Raw genomic sequence first — 15,067 nt, forward strand, 5'->3', positions numbered from 1 at the left:
GAAGTGAGACGAATTTTAAACTAGCTCAGTATCTCTAAAATATAAAAAGCAAATAACAGCAGTTTGAAGAAACCATGAATACTTGATTAAAGGTTCATGCCGAAAAGGTGTCTAATAGTTAACTTGAGGTGGTTACCGTAAATCCTTGAACAATCACTCGATCCATTTAAGTCTACTAAACAACGTCGAATTTGGATTTTCTGGAAATAATTAGAGGTTACACCTTTTTGGAATTCAGATGAGTCACATGCGACATGCGAATATTCTTTTGCTAATTATCTTATCTGAATACATTATCATGTATGAGAAACGTACGTACATCAGCCATGTTTACCAAATTCAAATTACCTGCAAGTTTCTTATCTTGCATTTTAAACATAATTTTGGTGCTCGTTCCTGTAGGAGTATTCCTTGTATATTTCGAGAGAAACACAAAATTAAAGCTTTTGACATTATGATGGCCCGAGTAAAGAGAATTCATATTTTGATAATAGAAATGAACAAGTGATCTTTTGTCGTTTTCTCGTATTTTTTTTTTTTTTTTCACCAACGAAAAGGAAAATAAAACATTGTAGCATACATTAACTTTAATTCAAGATCGTAAAGCAGGTGATAGTCAGCTACTTAAGAAGCAAACGTCTCCAGCGTTTCTACCAAGTTACGGAAACACTCGTGAAAGTAACAGGAAAAAAAATATGGAAAAACATCCATAGGAACACAGAGTTTTATTCCTTTTTTCATTTGTAATAACTAAAACCGCCGTGATCCTGATCATTACCCACCGCTAATTTAAAATAACAATACTCTTACCAGAGGTTGTTTAAGCGAAAATTAAAAGTTTGCAGGGGTTTGACGCAGTAGTAGAAATATTATCGAATTAAATGCGAATTGTTTTGTAAAAAGATTTAAACCCGGATGAATTTCCCTCTACCAAAACCGTTTTGACTAAAACTGCAGCTAAACTGAAATAAGTTCATGATTTAAATCCAATATAGACGTTGTCTCTCGTATTAATTAGCCATTTCCATGTCACTCTAATTTCAGTCTTGTAGCAGGGAAATTTTCCATAAGACATGATCAGACCTCTCAGTCCACAAAAGCTAATATTTCGAGGGGAGGATTTATTCTCCTGCCACAGAGCGAAATTTCGGGTTCCACAACTATTAATATTATTTTTTTCCTAACTAAGGGACCGTTCATTTTTTATCAGGTAGGGGGGGCTGGTGGGATTTGGGGGGGGCGCCATGCGAAAAAAAATGGTTTTCGAGGGGGGGCCATCCCAAAAAAATAAGGGAAAAAGGGGGGGGGGTCAGGTGAAATATTTTAGTAAAACTTTAAAATGGCATAATGTTTGAATATCAAAGAAATTGCTATAGAATAAACATAGAAGGCAGGATACAAATTTATTACAAACTTTCCTTCTGCTTTAAAAAAACGTTTGGCGACAAAAAGCATTTGTAGCTACTGAAAAGAAGTATTTAACACTGTTATTTTCGAATGCAACTTTCACTGGCACTCATCTTCATCTTCGCTGTCGTCGAGTTCTTCGTCGCCGCTTGTGCTGCTGTGGGAGTCTCTTTCACCAATGCTGCAAGAAGCAGCAATGCTTTCCGTCAGAGTGTACTCTTCAGGGTACATGAAGGTGTAAACATAATCTCTGACTTCCTGCTCAAGGTTGGTGGTGATTCTGTTTCTTGCAGCATTGGTGAAATAATTCCCTTTCAAGAGCTGTGCGATGTATGGCCCATCTCTTCTAAATAACGACGTGGCAACATCCTCAACTTTAATACACTCTTCCGGGACGGCCGTTCTAGGAGGGTACACAAGGCATTGTGGAAGATCATTTCCTAGCGGGTTTCCAACACAGATTCCATAAACTCGTTGGACGTTGTTTTCAGTCCGCTTCCTCTTTCTTTGATTGGACTTTCTGCGGTTTTCTTTTTTCCTTCTCCTTTTGTTGACGTGCTGTTTGAGTATGCCCTTGAATGTGCTGTTATAATTGCTCTTATTTTCTAGTGCTTCCATGTCCTGCGTGACCTTCGTCAACTTAGCTTCTATACATGTGATCTGTTTTACATTAAAACTGTGGGCATTCATCAATTCAGATGAGGGAGATGCCAATGAGAGGCCAAATGCCACACGCTTAGGGCGAGCCATAACTAGGAGATCCGAAATTGACTTCTCTTTCTTTTGATTTGTTTTTCAAACAACAGCTCTCTGTAGTATAGGGATTGTAAATATTGTCTTCATAGTGAGCACAAAACGTGAAGTAGGGGGAAAATAGAGAAATATTAAAAAAGTTGAAATCTAAATATTGTTTGTTCGATTTTTTTTCGGGGGGGGGGGTCATGCCAAAAAATGACAGCTATAAGGGGGGGGCATGTGAAAAAATTGGTAAGCTGAGGGGGGGTCATGCGATTTTTAAATGGTGCTTCCCAAATCCCACCAGCCCCCCCTCCCTCATAAAAAATGAACGGTCCCTAAACTTGAAAAGCTTGATCAGCACTCTCTATTGTCAGAAAATTAATACGCTGTATGAATAGACAGGTGGCAAAACCACCGTGGATATTCATATTGATATACCACCAAATTCTCACAAGGACAGTAACTGAGAAATGTGCGATGCTTAGATAGGAGAATTTACATTTGATATCGGCAAGGGGAAGATTAAAAAACAAGCCGTCACTTGCACTTTAAAAAATCGATTTTGAGTTTCAGACTTTTTTTACGTTCTTTGCTAATTATTTCTAAATTATGACTTCGAGGTGTCCAGTCCAGTCTTCAAAATATTGGTAGTTTGCTATTCCATTTAAACAACAAGTAAGCGATTAAAGCAACAGCGTCGAATGTTTAAGAAATAATTCACCTGAGGTACGAGTAACATGTAAACAAACACTTTGTACTGAGATTATTTACATCGTGTTGCAAACTTCTGTTTGACTGTTTTAAAATTCTTCTGAAAAACTAATTATTTCTAACACACTACATAGGGAAAAAACACTTGAAAGTACTGGTGAAGTGAAACTAATGATATAATTTTACCTGCGTTTGCATTATTTCTTTGAATTGTGAAATTTATTTTATCTAGTTCCCATAAATAAGATGTTATCAGTGTTATTCAAGGCGCCTAGTTGATATATCTTTAGCTTTAAGAAAATGTAAAAGGGACTGAAAAGTACCTAAAATTAATCTGGTTCACTAAAAACTGAAATTTCTCGATTTGCTATCGCATTTCCTCGTAAATTCTTCATAAAAAAGCTATGACACTGAAAGGTGAACTCTGAAATAAATCATGCAGTTATCATGGATCCTCACAAGACTTAGCAAGCGGGAAAGAAAATTGCGACTACACTCTTAGCTCCCCTTTAAAGAAGTTATTTCATATATATTTGGTATCACAACAATGACGAACCGGTTAGAAATTAAAGTTTCACCGGTTTGTTTATACAAAGGTCTGGCAAAAAATCAATCTTGTGCGTGGAGAGTAAAGCGAAATAAAGATATACTGCGTGTTGACAGGAGATACTATGTACATAAGCCCTCATCACTCACTCCTAAATTACTCTGTTCTTTTTAAAATGTTTGACTATTTATTTTTGTTTCAGACTTTAATTATAAAAGCATGTTTCAAATTTTCTTTTATTTATTATAAGCTCTAGATAAACATGTTTATATTTTTTTTCAGATGGAGGACGTGAGCTGTACTTTCCAGCCTACTATTTCTATGCTGAGACACGTTTAGTGAACCACTGGATAAAAACCATGATTGTTAAGGACTTGGACGAGTGTGAATACCGTTGCTACCTGGATGCAAACTGTGTCAGTCTTAATATTAAGAACAAAGATCCTAACGGAACACATGAATGTGAGCTGAATAACTCCACTCACTTGGAGCACGACGGGCATCTGAGGAACAACCAGCTTTACTACTATCGTGGCGCCGAAGTAAGTAACCATGACATTTTTAACCTTGCGCCCTCGATTGCTTTGTTAGATTGTATATTACCACCGGGAGTCCTCACTCACAAACGTTTGAGGCTTGAACAAGTAATGAGAACAAGCAGGCCTTAAGCCAGAGACAAGAAGCGAGCAGGACTCGGAAGAGAACACAATTCACCCTTGCAGGGAGGAAGTGGTTGGGGTTGGCAAAAGTCTATAGTTGAAAAGAAAACAATGTACGAGAGAAGACAATTGCAGGATAATGCTGGCCTATACATATCCAACCAGCGTATACATTTATAGCGAAATATCCCACAGCTTATGACACAGTTAACGTTTGGCGAACTGATTTTAACATTTTTTCACTGATTATTGCAGTCTGTTGATAAACAGAAATTTATTAGGCGACTTCTTTTGTTTCAAACACGAGTAGTATCTTTCTATTCATGCAGGAAAAACAAACACCGGAAGCTTGAAGTTTGTCGAGCTAACTGCCAATCAATTTTAGAATATTGCGATCGATATAAGATACTGTACTGCAACAAAATACTCTTAAGGCTAAAGAGTCGTTTTCGTTATAGGTTTCATGTAAATTTTGGTTAGAATTAGGCGATACGCCCAAAATATCCCAGTATTTTATCACAAATGAAATGGCTTAGATCACACTCGGGTTGTGTTTAATAATACCTCCTTTTTCTTCCGCATTTTGTCGGGTAACAGAATTTCAGTTTAAAAAGTAAAGAAGAGCTGTATCGTGTCATTCGAAGATACCTCATTCGTACTTAACCTTGCGCGTTCTTAATTTCGCGACTTCAGGATATGATGTTAAGAAAAGAACATTAAAAATCGCAAAAGTACGTCGAGAAAGGTCAAATAACACTTGATGAGGCAATTACTTGACTTCGTAAATTGATTACCGTAGTTAATTTCGCGAGCGTTTTTTGCGAGTCTTAAAATTCGGAAAAAATCACGAAAATTAATACTCGTGAAAAAACTGAGAGCGCGAAAAACTATGGGAACTTTAACACCAGATTATGTAAGAAATAATCGATGGCTAATTTTAAATGATGTTTAGTCACGGGTTCGTTGGTAATCGGTTGATTATTTTTCCTTGAAAATATCCAGTCTTTATGTGGTCTTGCTTTCAACTAATTAGCATTCTTCCTCCGATTCACCGTCATATTCAGCTTGTAAATTCACAAAAACCTCTTTAGTACAGTCAAAAAATTTCCATTTGTAGGCTACTTCTGGGGAAACAGGGTCCTCGGATAAGGAACTGGGAGATTAAAACAATGGGAAAGCTGTGAAATTAAATGTACTTGTGAAATTTGTTTTCCTGCAGTCGCGAAATAAGCTAACTAATTTTTGTTACTTTGATTTAGAATCATTGTGGAAAGCCCCAGGAGAAGTGCCAAAACAACGCAACTTGTCTGTCCGGTTTTACCAGTAAGAAATATCGATGTGTGTGCAGTCCTGGTTTTGAGGGCGAAAACTGCGAAAACGGTAGGTATAAAAGATATCTTGAGTCGTAACAAGAGAAACCAAAAAACATCTTACCTAGTAGGAACTTTTAAGCAAGCCAAGAGATATTATTATGCTAAAAATAACTTTCCATGTCTTACTACAACGAAAACCCAGAGGGTGCTTCTGTCCACCTACTCCTCCCTTGCACTACGGTCGGGGTGCGAGTGAGGAAAAATAGCAGAGCATGACTCACAATGCTTAACACACAGAGTCAGTTTCAAAAACCGTTGGATTAGAAAACCGACGGGAAAAATGAAATATTTGACCGTTGGCTTAAATATAACAATTATATCACATTCTATTTCCCAGATATCAATGAGTGTGATGCACAGAACGACCCATGTGCTGCCGTTGCTAACTCTAATTGCAGTAATACGCATGGATCGTACTATTGCAAGTGTAAAGATGGATTCGTAAAGAACGGTGTAATCTGTGAAGGTGCAATGTAATTTGGTTCATAACATGAGTATCCTTACGTTGCTTAAAATTAGTTACAACCTGTCCGTAAGGAGTTGCTATCCGCTCAATCCCCCATTATGTGTAAGACACACCTCATTTTCGTATTCTCGGTGTTGGACTGGAACTACAATCGTTGACAAAAGTCCATGGGACACTTATGTAATATAGCGAATTATCTGTGTTTTAGAACTGACGTTTGACAAGAAAAAAAAAGGAAAAAAAAAAAAAGCTGCTATATCCTTTAAAAACGCGTTGCTGTTCCCCCTTCCCACCCTACACAATGTTGAAAATCAGGTTAAATTGCAGGTACCAGTTTTCAACATTGTATGGGAGGTGGGGGGCGAGGTTAGGCAGGTGAAGCTGTATTCGCCTCTGGCGTGTGAGCAAAAGCGCCAAAAGTGCAAATTTGTCCCAAGATTTGTGTCCATGATTGTAGCCTGCGACTGCAGCTAATGCGGGGAGTATTTTCAAATGCAAATGACTTTAATCTCCTTTTGATGATATTCCCCCACACCAGCCTCCATTCCAAGCTACAACCATGGTCACAAGCGTCAGAAATCGTCATTCGTTTCGCATTTTTCCCCTCCCTACCCCTGTGTAATGTTGACATAACACTTAAGTCCAGTACAAGTTTGAATTATACCATTTTCCAACATTGAAAGGGGAATGAGGCTGACACTCATTCTGTAGATATTACGGTTATAAGTTCATGTTCTGGCAAATTTTCCAACACAATTTTTCGATGATTGCAGTTTTAGTCCAATACCGAGAATATGAAAATGTTCTATTGGTACACCTCTTCCTATTTCAGGTGATTTACACCAATGTAAATTTAGTTCTTTTATGTATTTCATACGCCAAACGAAAAAATCGGAGAGCATTAAAGACACTAGAACTTCTCTCGACTGCGCATCGAGCAACTCTATGATGCACGCTAAAGCATGAATCGATTCTTAATTACGTATTCCATTGATTTACTTTTTTCGTGCTTGTTCAAATGTCTTTCTGTGTTTATCACATATTTATTTACACATTTGTGTATTTTCTTTAGTTGATGGATGTCACTGGAAAAATTACAAAAATCTGTCCGATGCAGAAAGAAAGCATGACTACGTAACAAAAGACGCCAAATGTGACAGCATAACCAATGGCTGGTATCGCCTCGAAGGAGCTGCAGGCACAAAAATGGTGACCACATGTCCACCGATGGACCGTTGTGATGCAGCCTTGCCTATCTGGTTGAATGGTAGTCATCCTACAGTGGCTGAGGGTAAAGTCACAAGAAACGTCTGTATTAATAAGTTTGCCTGTTGTGCCACATTCTTCCCCGTTCAAGTAAAGAACTGCAGATCCTACTACATCTACAAGTTGTTTCACCCAGGGCATTGTCCCGCCCGTTACTGCAGTACCGACTAATCCAGTTACAAATGCCCTTACTATAAAACCTACACATTGAGTGACAGCTGAACACGTTTACTTTCATTGGTCTTTTTTTCTGTGCGATTACCAACAGGCCCGGGTACCCGAAAGCCAAGCAAATGGAACTACAGAAGAAATTTACTTCGCATTAGACCTTTTCCGACTGAGTGGTTTGTTGCCCCATTTCAGACCATGTGATGATACTCTTGAGAATCATTCCTTTCAAATTTTCAAATTGTCCCGTGTATATGAATAAGTAATTTTTAGATGGATAAAGGAACAATTCTCTAGAGAAAATCACGTGGTCTGTAATGGGAAAACAAACCGCCCAAGCGAAAAAGGTTTATTAAAGACAATATTAAATTATGGGGTGATGCTTCAATGTTAGGCCTTACGACCAAAGTATTTCTACACAGATTGTTTCATGTTGTAGAAATCATCGGGGGTACGTTGAGGGGCACGCGGTTAACAATTTTCGGTCAAAATATCTTCTTTACAGCTACATTTTTTTGTTTGTTCTCTGTCGTTCTTGCGTTTTGAAAGGGGAGAGTGCAAGCTGCACATGATTTTTTTTTTAAATGGATTTTCTTCTTTTTTATTACTAACTGTATTCTTGCTATACAACTGTAGTACTATAGTACACGTGACTCCACACTCATTCGAGTGATGTCGCGTGGAATGAAGTATATCATGTACAACATTTTACTAATGATACTAATTTAGAGGTATTCCAGAGATCGTTCAATGTCAAGATTGATAACATTTAGCCTGAGTCGACCATACCAGACTCAAGTTGTTAATCAAGCACGTAACCAAGGAACGACCAATAAGAACATGCATCAAACAATAAGGCTTGTTGTTGCATCAAACCGGACGAAATTCCAGCTCCATTACAATGTCTCTTGAGAGTTTTTCACCTCTTTTCTTATCATTTGTAGCTGTTCTTTAATATTAAAACTGCGGAAAAAAAGTGTGCACCCATTTCTAGATTTTTCCTGAACGATGGCCACTTCCAACTAAATCCTTTTCCTCAAACCAAGGGTCCAGTTGGAACATTTGAGGTATAAAGAGCATCGTTGAGACTGCTCTGTCATTTTTCTATTTCATTATTAATTCCCTCCATGCTAACTGGAGGGCAGAAGAGCGTGAATTACGTTTTCATACACCATAAAGGTAAGCGCACAAACTGGAGTCACTCTGAAAAGCAAAAACAAAAAAATATATTTAATAATAAGGACAGACAGTTGCTAGTTACTTCTTTGATTGTTTATTGACTTCATAATTTAGTTTCGAGTTGGCTTGTTTGTTGGTAATATCTTTTTTTCGTGTTTCTTAGTTTTCGTGTTTGTTTGTTTGTTTATGTTTGTTACTTTGCTTGTTTGTTCGTTTGCTTGTTTTGATGTCTGTTTCCTAGTTTACATGCTTGTTATCTTGTTTTAATGTTTGCTTGCTTCCCTTGTTTGTTTGTTTTGTTTTTATTTCGTTTTCCATCTTGCTGCTTTGTTGTCTGTGTTTGCTTGTAACATTTAATTATTTTTCTCCTTTTTTCACCGGGGTTTTTTTGTTTCAAACTGTTAACCACGTGAAGAATATATGAAATAATTCATGTTTGAGCTGCGGTTGTAGATGAAAGTGAAGAATGATCATCGCAGTAAATTTTAAAAAACATCAGAGCGTCAACGGGATTCGAACCCGTGACCTCCACGATACCGGTGCGATGCTCTACCAACTGAGCTATGAAGCTACACACTCCCTATGTGTGCCTTCATAGCTCAGTTGGTAGAGCATCGCATCGGTATCGCGGCGGTCACGGGTTCGAATCCCGTGGAAGGCCTGATTTTTTTCAGGCTTCTTCTTTCCAATTGCTTAAATTGGAAAATTTACTGCGATGATCATTCTCCACTTTCATTGTTAACCAAGTAAAGTGAAAGAGTGGTTGAATTATTGCGCCTTTCAAAAACACGCGAACTCTGAAGCTCAGTCAAGCCTCAACTCAAGTCTCTTTTTTTTTTCCGCTGCTGTCAATAATAATCACAAGGAGATAAGGAGATAAGATAAAGAGACCGCTTGATAGCGACAACGGACATTCTTCTCTATCTCAAGTGACAAGTTCATGAACAAAGTTGACCGCGTTTTACAGACACTGGTTATCTGAGCACTGCAGATTTTCATAATTATTTAGCGATTCTAATCTGTTAGAAAATGAAAGCTTTTAATTTCACTAAACTTACTATAATAAATGAGTATTGACGCTCTTGCACTTGACAAGAGAACTTTAAATTGAGTGCGAGACATTTGCATATTTGTTCTTCAGTTACATAGCTTAAATAGATATTTTGGAAGTAGATTTTAATTCAGAATGTTTTTGTATATAATTTTAGATAAGATAGGTTTATACTCAATACCATTGGCCATTTTTTCTGTTACAAGAAATTGTAATTTAGAGCGTCCTCAATTAGCTCTGTTAAGCTAAATACATCGGCACTATGAAATAAAGTTATGATTTATTTGCACATAGACAAAACACGTGTTCACTGAGTCTATTACGAGAACCCGGTTAAAACGGACACCCGAGTAATCTAGATACTTTTACGTATCTTTTCCATGGTGCTTTACAAAAGCCTAACATGCATGCTGCACTGCGACTAGCAGGAGGCTGACCCGTTGCCTATTTACAAAGTGTGAAGAGGTAATTTCGCGACTACCAAGAACAAATCGAGTATAATATGTAGCAACATAGCGGACTTCAACCCAAGGTATTTAGATAACCAAACATGCTGCTTTTTTCAAAAAACAAAACAAAACAAAACAAAACAAAACAAAGACAAAATCGGTAAATGAAACCTTAGAAAGGGGATTTAATGCATTTGCCATTCGGAGGAACTAAACTGTACGTGACAGTGAAAGAGAACGTAAGTATTCTTCAGTTGGTATGGAATACACGCATGTCGCTTAAGACTAATATATTGTGTCTTTGGTTGCAAGGTTGGTTAGACAGTTGTTAAGCATGGATCTCAGCTTCAGTTCTAGTTTGAAATTCTATTAGCACCAGTTTATATCTGAAGGTCTGTGAATGCTTTAATTACCTCTAACCCGCAGAGGTTGATGTACTTGCACTTGGTTGGGGAATTCGTTCCCAATTTTTCCCGCTGGTTTTTAGGGTTTTGGAATCAGACGGTTACGCAAGCTTTATCACCTCAGTGCTACTTTAATTCAATTTTGTTGTGTACTGTACCTTACAGCTAGTATATTATTTGAGTTAGTAAGGCTACGCGACCGGCAGTAAACATTGCGGCTCTCGATTTGAGCTGCACAGCAATTCCTGAATACGAGTCGCAGATACAAATAACAAATCACAGATACCGTCACGCCAGCAGGAATGACCAAAACTGCAATCCTGGTCCCTATTACTAGGATTTGACAACAACGCGGGGAGACGCAAACAAGAATGCATATTCCCAGACTTTGTGGTAACTGTGGTAATTTGGGATTATTGTATGTGTCAAAAATTCATCTTACCTCAGAACATTAGGAATCAGTCCCTTGTAAAATCCTTTCACCCCTACGTATCTTTAATTTTGAAATGGAACACGAAGGAAGATGTCACGTTAAGACGACAGTTATATAACTGCAGTAACACGCCTCGCATTACCCAGTCAAGCTTAAGACACCTGCTGGGTTTGAAAAAGCGTCCCTCTGCTGATTCTGACAAGTAATACTAATAATTCTCTACTTCTAAAAGTATCGCCCCCCGGGGGGGAGGGGCACTCCCAGAACAATTGGGTGGGGCTGTGCGGCCCGCTTACCCTTACCCTATTTATGACCAAATTCTGCAATATTCGCTACCCTATTTATGACCTGACCAAAAATTCGAAACCCTATTTATGACCTGTCCCTTAACTTAAAACCCTGTTTCAGACCTGCGTATTAATTAGTTCCGAAGTTCAGACCAATGTTAAATTGCTATAAACATAATTTGTAAAGGGCTTTCGTTAATTTTCTTTTCGATAATGATGAAAAAGTGGCTTCTTCTTAAAAACATACCCATATCAAGGCTAAAGTGCAAAAACCACACCCTATTTATGAACAAAATGGCCAAAATCAGCTTAAATCGATACCCTATTTATGACCAAAACGGCTGAAAAACCATACCCTTTGGGGCCGCACATACCTATATAACTCATGTAAGGGAATACCCCCTCACCCCCCCCCCCCCCCCAAGGGAGTGTCGGTTGTATAAATGCATTTTGATGGAGGCTGCTTTCCACTACATCCAAAATTTCGGTTTGAATTTCCAGACCGAGTGGAACAGCATTTTTCATTTTTCATTTTTCCAGACTTTGGTGTGCCCAAATTTTGTCGAGTTTCTCCCCGTGGATTTCCGTTCCATTTTATTTTGCACGCAGAATTTTTTTTTCGAATTTCTTAGTTGAATGCCGGTTCCCTTTTCGAAAATTTAACAATTCCCGGAATTTCCAGAGACTTTGGTAGGACATTTTCGTACCGTTTGCCTGGATTTGTAAATTCAGGAACATTTAATGAAAGCCAGATAGCGCCGAAAATTTCATTAATTATAACTACGCATTACTGATCTATTAACACAGACGCGGTAATCATTGGGAAAGCGAAGTCAAAATGGACCTCTCTTGCCCGCTTAGGCCCCGAAGTGAGGATGGACCCTTTCTGGCTCTAATAACGGAGGGGAGGGGGGGGGGGGGGGGAGGGAAAAGCTTTCAGCCCTATGGGCCTTATATCTTTTCAGGCGTGAGGAGCAAGAAACGAGTCCCTTCCCTTGTTGTTCTACTGAAGACGTCCATAGCCACACTGCTCAACAATTAATTTGTTAGAGGAGAGTACAACTTAAAGACAGTCAACAGACATCCACTGTTAGCTTAAGTCGAACACAATAACCATTTACTATTTAATTTCATTGTTTCTCGCTGATTAAGAGATCTCGACTCGACTCTCACCTGAACGTTTTTCGTACTGCTCCTTTGTACTCGGCCATTGTGTACTGATTCTTGAAATTAGAAAATTGATAATTGCAATAGTTCAGTTCAGGATCGTGACTTAATATAGAGCCCTCCTCTCAGCAAATACCGCCATCTTTTGAATCTGTTCTTTAAAATGAGGTCTTTTCTTCCCATGACGCGTGGCTCGAGCTTTATTCGAGCGCCAAAAAATACCATTTAAAACGGAAATGACAGCATTTTTCTTGTTATTTTTCTGTTTTTATTTCTTCTCGAGAGTGCACCCTAAAAGATACTCTGACGGCCAAAAAAAGTGTGAACATCCTAAGTGAGACCAAAATCCGTGATTTACAACCCCTAAGCGAGACGGCGATGATCCCTGACCTTTTTAAATCAAATGAGAGTCCCCGCCCACCTTCAACCCCTCCTTACTTTACCAGCACTTCCTTTAAAAGCCTGGACATTAAATTGCAATAAGCGAAGGACGAACAGCCACAAAACCGCAATGATTTTACTGCCCACGCAGCTCAAGTAGCTTCGTTCAACGGTTGAACACCACACATTCTGGGTTACCGTGCCTCCCTTGGTAGCCTCCTCTAGACTGGTTACCAGTCCTAGAAAGCCATGACCCACTACTCTTGAAACGCCCTCTGTTCTGAAAAGCTTTACTTGGGAAGTGCTGCACCATTTTCAATGACATCAAACAATCCCTGATCAGTCCTTACCTGAAGCCTTGACCTGACCACTTGATAGGGATACATTGCAGTGGCGGCAAACATTTTTGACAAAGAAGCCATTATAAGATATTCTGTGGAGTTCTAGGAAAAAGTTAATAATTGAGTCAGGTTCTAAATGCATTATTTCAGCCTCTAAATGAAGAGATGTAAATACTATTCTTTAAAACATATCATAGTCACAGGATCTAGTATCACTGACCTAAATGTATATGCTAAGTTAACTTTTGAGTTGAGAGTTGAAATACCAATGGATTTCCGAACTGCATTAAATTCACATTGCCTCGGCATGGAACATATAACAGACCATAACATGACGAAAGTTCGCTACAGGTTGTGTGACATTGCTGATACCAAGACTTACTGAGTGATAGCAGATCTACTATGCTACTGTATTCTAAGAATTGAATGACTTATTCCGTGGAAATTCTATAATAATTTCAAACTGCTAGGTATTTAGCTTTTTGAAAACACCTCCCGGCTGCCGGATAAAAACAAACAAAAGAATCAGGATACTTTTTAACACAAAGAGTTACCCTTAGACATTTACTATTCAATTTGCTTCGTTGAGTATCCTCTTTATCCAATTAAATGTTGTTGTCTCATCTTCCAAGTTCCACTTACGACGATTCTTTGATTTTTCAACATCCGAGTTGTTCGTCTCAGCATCATGATTTGTTTTTTGCCAGTGTGTTTTCGTAGTTTGAACTCGTAAATGGTTACTTTGTTATCTCGTGAGAACAAGCAACAAGCATGAACTTTGCTTATCCGGCAGGCTTTCAAGTAATATAATTCGCGGGCCAAACCGTTCCGAAAACGATCGACATCTTCTTCGAGTCTTTCCCAAACTCTCTTCGCAAGACACAGAATTCTGTATAAACAGTGTTCACGAATAGCGAGAGCTGTCGCAAGCTCATCCTCAGTTTCCACGCACTACGCAAGGAACGCCTGGGGCCACGACCCCCCATTTGGCGACCAAATACGACGACGACGACGACGAACGGCGTGCATTTTTTGACTCGGGCTTACCTAGGGAAGCCCGAGTAATTAGCTTGTAAGCCACGCATGTACGCACTGCAGACCTATATAAATTGTTTGTTTGAATGTCTGCTTGCATGTTTTGTTAGAGTATCTTTGCTTCAATCTTAGCCTTAAGGTTTCAAATACATAAACAGAAATTTATTTACCAGTTTCATATTGATTGGTGTTCCAAAGTACTGACTGCGCTCCATGTGAAATTAAACACCGATACGTCCCGGTGCATACCCGTGCGTATGAAACAAAATTTACATAAGATGCTTACAGATTCTCAAAAAAAAAAAAAGTAAATAAATAAATTACAGGTCTATTTTGCATGTATTTATGTTGTGGTTCAAATCTGGCATTCGTAAAATTTAATATTTCCTTTCCTTTGATCTTCATTATGACAATTATAATATTACCGTGAATACACCAGAACACTGTAAAATACAAAATTGTACCAAGGTTAAAATTGAACTACAACAACTTCAGTCACACCCCTCATCAGAGACACTTCCACAATACGGTCACCAGATAAATCAGAATTCATACAATCTCCACCTGTATGATACAGACACTACCATAACATGGGCACTGAGTTTGGCGCTCCGTCACCTGTACTGGAGAGGCCCAACTTGGCTTGATTATCAGTTTTTATACCTGCGCACGCTCTGATTGGTCGAAAACCGGTCTTTTATCAGAGTACAAAACATAGATAAGCGTGTTTTATTGCTTTTCGCCACATTACTTCTATATCATAAAGCAAATGATCAAGCATAAGCCATGTAAAAGTACACTGTGATAAAGCACTCCTTGCATTTGAGAACACTTGAGAAATGTAGAATACACTCGCCTGCCTTGAGTTCTCCAATGCCCGTCGTGTTTTATCACAGTGTAATTTTACACGGCTTAGGCCTCTTTAATTGTGAAATAATGTGAGGACAATGATCATCAGCATTAGTAATATAAGAGGTCATACTGCAGTATCTTACAGCAATATGG

The 15,067-nt window shown here is 38.5% G+C and overlaps 2 protein-coding genes across 2 annotated transcripts; one reads left to right on the forward strand and one right to left on the reverse strand.

Annotated features, from left to right (window-relative positions):
- Positions 1-3,260: 3,260 nt before the first annotated feature.
- Positions 3,261-5,471, forward strand: LOC149104729 (uncharacterized). Its single transcript, XM_089271336.1, has 3 exons — positions 3,261-3,273; positions 3,686-3,945; positions 5,322-5,471. The coding sequence occupies exons 1-3, from the start codon at positions 3,261-3,263 to the stop codon at positions 5,469-5,471; spliced, it is 423 nt and encodes a 140-aa protein (XP_089127462.1).
- A 2,994-nt stretch (positions 5,472-8,465) lies between these two features.
- LOC149104730 (solute carrier family 25 member 32-like) lies at positions 8,466-14,349 on the reverse strand. Its single transcript, XM_089271337.1, has 5 exons — positions 14,233-14,349; positions 13,037-13,129; positions 12,312-12,361; positions 10,861-10,911; positions 8,466-8,538 (listed from the first exon to the last, which is right to left on the reverse strand). The coding sequence occupies exons 1-5, from the start codon at positions 14,275-14,277 to the stop codon at positions 8,466-8,468; spliced, it is 312 nt and encodes a 103-aa protein (XP_089127463.1). The 5' UTR covers positions 14,278-14,349.
- Between the last annotated feature and the right edge of the window lie 718 nt (positions 14,350-15,067).

Source organism: Orbicella faveolata, unplaced genomic scaffold, assembly GCF_042242905.1.
Source record: "Orbicella faveolata isolate gen_17 unplaced genomic scaffold, um_ofav_v1 contig_34, whole genome shotgun sequence".
Lineage (NCBI taxonomy): Eukaryota > Metazoa > Cnidaria > Anthozoa > Scleractinia > Merulinidae > Orbicella > Orbicella faveolata.

Coding starts and splice junctions, on each gene's coding strand:
- LOC149104729 (XM_089271336.1), top strand. Junction 3,946..5,321: donor ACTACTATCGTGGCGCCGAA/GTAAGTAACCAT, acceptor ACTTTGATTTAG/AATCATTGTGGAAAGCCCCA.
- LOC149104730 (XM_089271337.1), bottom strand. CDS start 14,277: ATGGAGCGCAGTCAGTACTTTGGAACACCAATCAATATGAAACTG. Junction 13,130..14,232: donor CACCAATCAATATGAAACTG/GTAAATAAATTT, acceptor ACTTTTTCCTAG/AACTCCACAGAATATCTTAT. Junction 8,539..10,860: donor CTGATTCCTAATGTTCTGAG/GTAAGATGAATT, acceptor TTTGCTTTTCAG/AGTGACTCCAGTTTGTGCGC.